A 4,011-nucleotide genomic window follows, 5' to 3' on the forward strand; every position below is an offset into this window, starting at 1 on the left:
GATACATGTTTTAAGCTGGAATTTAGGTGGACAATGTGCATCACAAATGCAGCAAAAAACCAAAACCACTTAAGGATTAATGGACAGCAGGCTGCAGCTCCACTGTACGTTGCAAGACAGCTGAATGAATATTTACGAATTTATACCAAGCCCTTTACCTACCTTTGGTGACATAGAGATAGAAGAAGTCACAGTAGAAGATGGTTTGTACCACCCCGGAAACGACAGCGATTTGGTCATAGAAATTCTCCGTGTAGTAGCGCCAGACCCAGTTGGCAATGTAGAGAGCGCGGTAGAGGCCCAGGAAGAAAAGGTAGTGTGTCGTGATGGTCTCTGCTTCCCCCGTCTTGCTGATCATGAATAGCTGAGGAAGGATAGCCACGGACTCCAGGTAGATGGAGAAGGTCCAGAGTATCTGAGAGATGCAAAATGAAGGCAGAGGAGAGTCTTGGTGCCAGTTAATACGCGTTAAGAGCCAAAGCTTTCATTTGGCAGAGCACCAATGTGCGAGTGGGATGAGCAGTGCTGCTGGAGTTGGGGAAAATGAGCCCGCTGTGCTGGGACTGAGTGGAGGCAGCGCTGAGCTGCTCTATAGATGGTGCGGTCTTCAAGGCCCGCCAGCCTTGCCTTTCCCGCTTTTGCTGTTAAAAATCTCAGCTCTTCACTATGCTGCTTGCCCTGCTGCATGGTGTCAGGCTGCTGTTTCCCCTCCCCGTTCCTGCCTCAGGTTTTCCTTACCTCCAACGGGGTGAAGCTGTGGTTCTCCAGAAACGACAGGCCTATGACAGGGACCAGCAGGAACTCGAGGCGAAAGGAGTCATTCTCGCTGTCAAACGTTTTCCGGAATTTCACGTAGATCATGTACACGGTGATGTAGGCACATATCAAAAAAATTACCTGTGGGAAGGAGGGGAGACCTCAGGGAAGGGAAGGAAGGTAAGACCTAAGACCTTACCTGTGATTACACCTTCCGTGCTTGAAGAGAGGATGGCTTTGCCACATCTTTTAAGCAGGTTCTGGTGGGGCTGTGCCAGGGTGACATAGTGGTGAGTACTTTTTCTGCACTGGCTTGTGGATTGACTTCTACTGGAGATACTCCAGCGGTCAACTAAAGATTGTGATCATGAGGATCACACTTGCTTGAGCCTTCTAGGGCTCTGTGTGAAGAGGCTGGCTTGGTGGCAGCCATCTGTTAATGCCCCTGCTGTGATTCATGATGTCTTGTTCTGGTTTTGGTGGTACTAAATGTGGTGGGCTCAGCTCACTCACTGACTGTTGGTGAGGGTTTTTCGGGGTCAGCGGAGAGCTGGTGACGCCAAAAGAAGCATCTTTATCCACCCTTCCTGTGTGTAACCCCCTGTAGCACTGGTGACAGATGAAGAAGGTGGAATTGCTTCTTCCCTCTGGCTGAAAACCTTACTGTATGAGGGTACCCTCGCTTCCCTGAGAAACCATGGTGACCTGAGGGGAACCTCTGCTTCCACACTGCCCTCTCCTTACCTTCATCACAGTGTTATAGACAGAGATGAAGATGGTGAACAGGTCCAGATAGCGGGTTGTGAAGACGAGGGCGAAAAGAATCTGACTCTTCCCAGAGATACCTGCATGGCAGTGAGAAGAAAGGAAGGTAAGGCAGATGAGAGGAAGGACCCTTAGGATGGTGGTTTCCCCTTACACCTTCTTTGCTTTGTGAGCCTGGTCTGGTGTCTAGGTCTGGTGGTGGCTCTAGACCTAGCCCAGGACTGGCTGGAGTCTCCCAAGTAACAGGGCAGACTCCTGCTGACATCCCTGAGCCCTGCCTTGGGTCGTAGGGACCAGCGCTCAGTGGTCACGTTTACTGCTTTGGCCAGTTCAGTCCTTATTGTCATCAAAATGCCTTTCCCTTCCCTCCCTCACCCCCTTCGCCTGCCCATGTTGCCAGGGGGTTGTGTGATGTGAACCTGCCACGCCAGGGAAGAGCTGCGGGATCAGGGACCGGCCCGGGGATGCTGATGGAGCTTAGTCACTGCTGGTGGGAAAAGGCAGACCAACCCGCCCGTTTCTCTACCTGTGATAACGGCCGCGGTGCTGCAGCCCAGCCCCACAGTCTCTTGTGGAGGAAACTGTGAACTCTGCACAAAACCCTCCTGCCAGAAACTGCTGCCCTGATTTCCTCACGCAGGGACGGGGCAGCCTCTGGTACCTGCCCACCTGCTGGCAGGACCTCCGACCTAAAGCATCTTTCTCTCGAGGTCATCGGTTTTGGTGCCACCACAACCTTTCACACTCGTCTTCCATCTCCTGGGATCCAGCTTTGCTGCCCTCCCCTCCGCTTCGCCACCTTGACACCAACACCTGCCCGAGGCCGTGCGCCTTGCCACATCACATCCTCCCAAGGCAGCCCTCTCTGCCTCGCAGGGAGACCTCCCAGAGGAGGATGACTTCCCTCAAAAGAGCTCACCGGCGAGGGCCGCCAGCTTATGTGGGCTATTGCTAGCCTTTTCGGCCACCATTCCACTCGCACCCCTCGCTGAGCTGCCCTCCGAGAAGGTCCCCCCTCCTTCCCTGGGGCATGGGAGCACTCACCGGCGCAGGACTTGGACTTCTGGATCTTCATCAGGAGAATGATGATGGCCAGCAAGTGGGAGACATCCCCCAGGATGCGGAAGACGTTCATGGTGCTGGGGGGGCTCCTCTGGGGCGAAGGGAGGGGGGTGCTTTCTGCAGGCAGGGAGGGCGAGGGCAGGGAATTTTTCCTTCCCGAGCCTCAACCGAGCACACGCTCTCCTCTGGCTCAACTCTCCTTTCTTTCCCACTATGGAGCCCTCTCCTCTGGTGGAGGAAAGTTCAGGCTCGCCTCTCCCCTGGCTGCAAGCGCCTTTCCCCTGCCACGCGCTCGAGCTGGAAGTCTCCCTTGCTTACTTTTCTCCCAAGATGGATTTTCTCTCTCCCTGCCCAGGGCTTTCCTCTCCTCGCTCCAGGCTGAAAGTTGGGGTTTGTCGCCTGGAAAGCCCCAGGCTGAGCCTGCTGAGCAGCCCCGAAACCAGCGCTGGGTGACGGTGACGTGGCTCCTGGCTGGCCGGGGAGGAGAGGGAGGAGGAGGCGGAGGCGGGAATAACTGCACTATTTTTCCCTTTTTCTTTTTTTTCCCTTCCTCTTTTTTCTTCCCCAACTTGTCTCAAGTTACACGCGGAAGTGTCGTTAAAGGGGAAAAGGCAGAGCGAAGGGGATCCCCATCCTCTGGCCTCGGGGACGCACCCTCTGGCGAGGGCTGCGCTCTCAGGGACGTTCCCTCTGGGTGCGTTAACTTCTGTCCTGCGCCCAGCCAGCGGCCTCCTGCCCTTTGCCCTTCCCGGCCCCGTCCCGCTTCCAGCACCTTCTCCCTGGTGCTCCACCTTGTCTCCTGGAGCAAACAAAGCAGCGGGAAGAGATCTGAGCTGTCGGGCTGCTGCGGCTGCGTGCCACATCCCACCCGACCCTCTCCCTCCCGTGGCAGGTCGTGCAGAGCCGTTCCCCGGCAGCACCCCACCAGCCGCCCCCACCTGCGGGTGTCCCGTCTCTCTGGGTGCGGATCCCAGAGCCCAGCCCCGCTTGGAGGAAAAAAAAAATCATGTTTTTCCTCCCCAAATCCTCCCAAGGGCTGGTTGGAAACAAACATCGCTGAAAGTATTAGCGCTGGATTCCTGCAGGTAGATTACAAAGGATGTAATATGTATGTTGCATGAAGGCAGTGCATAGGTACTGCCATTTTTATAGATTTCACAGAAACGAGCTTAGTAGTGATGGTTATAAAGTTTTAATCTGTTCAGAAGCAGCCCTGGGCGGCCAGCTTGGTTGGGATGCACCTTGTCCTTGCGGCTGTGGTTACACGTGTCCGACGGCAGCGCGAGGGGACCTCCGCATCAGGACCCGGCCATTAGACATTCGTTATCTAATCACTGATATAAAGCTGCCTTAATACAGCCAAATGGATGCTTTTAATTCGTCACCTCGTCCCCAAGCAAATCGCATCTGGCCGTGGGTCTAATTTGG

General features: G+C 55.0%; 1 protein-coding gene across 1 annotated transcript in view; it reads right to left on the reverse strand.

The window, feature by feature from the left end:
• Positions 1–2,660, reverse strand: part of KDELR3 (KDEL (Lys-Asp-Glu-Leu) endoplasmic reticulum protein retention receptor 3) — a 5,817-nt gene extending 3,157 nt beyond the window's left edge. The window contains exons 1-4 of the mRNA XM_010290044.1: positions 2,566–2,660; positions 1,501–1,601; positions 739–897; positions 163–415 (exon numbers count right to left, since the gene is read on the reverse strand). Of these exons, the coding sequence (XP_010288346.1) occupies positions 163–415; positions 739–897; positions 1,501–1,601; positions 2,566–2,656 (604 nt within the window). The 5' untranslated portion in view covers positions 2,657–2,660. The remainder of the gene's footprint in view (positions 1–162; positions 416–738; positions 898–1,500; positions 1,602–2,565) is intronic.
• Positions 2,661–4,011: the final 1,351 nt, after the last annotated feature.

The sequence above is a fragment of the Phaethon lepturus genome, unplaced genomic scaffold (assembly GCF_000687285.1).
Source record: "Phaethon lepturus isolate BGI_N335 unplaced genomic scaffold, ASM68728v1 scaffold25326, whole genome shotgun sequence".
Classification (NCBI taxonomy): domain Eukaryota; kingdom Metazoa; phylum Chordata; class Aves; order Phaethontiformes; family Phaethontidae; genus Phaethon; species Phaethon lepturus.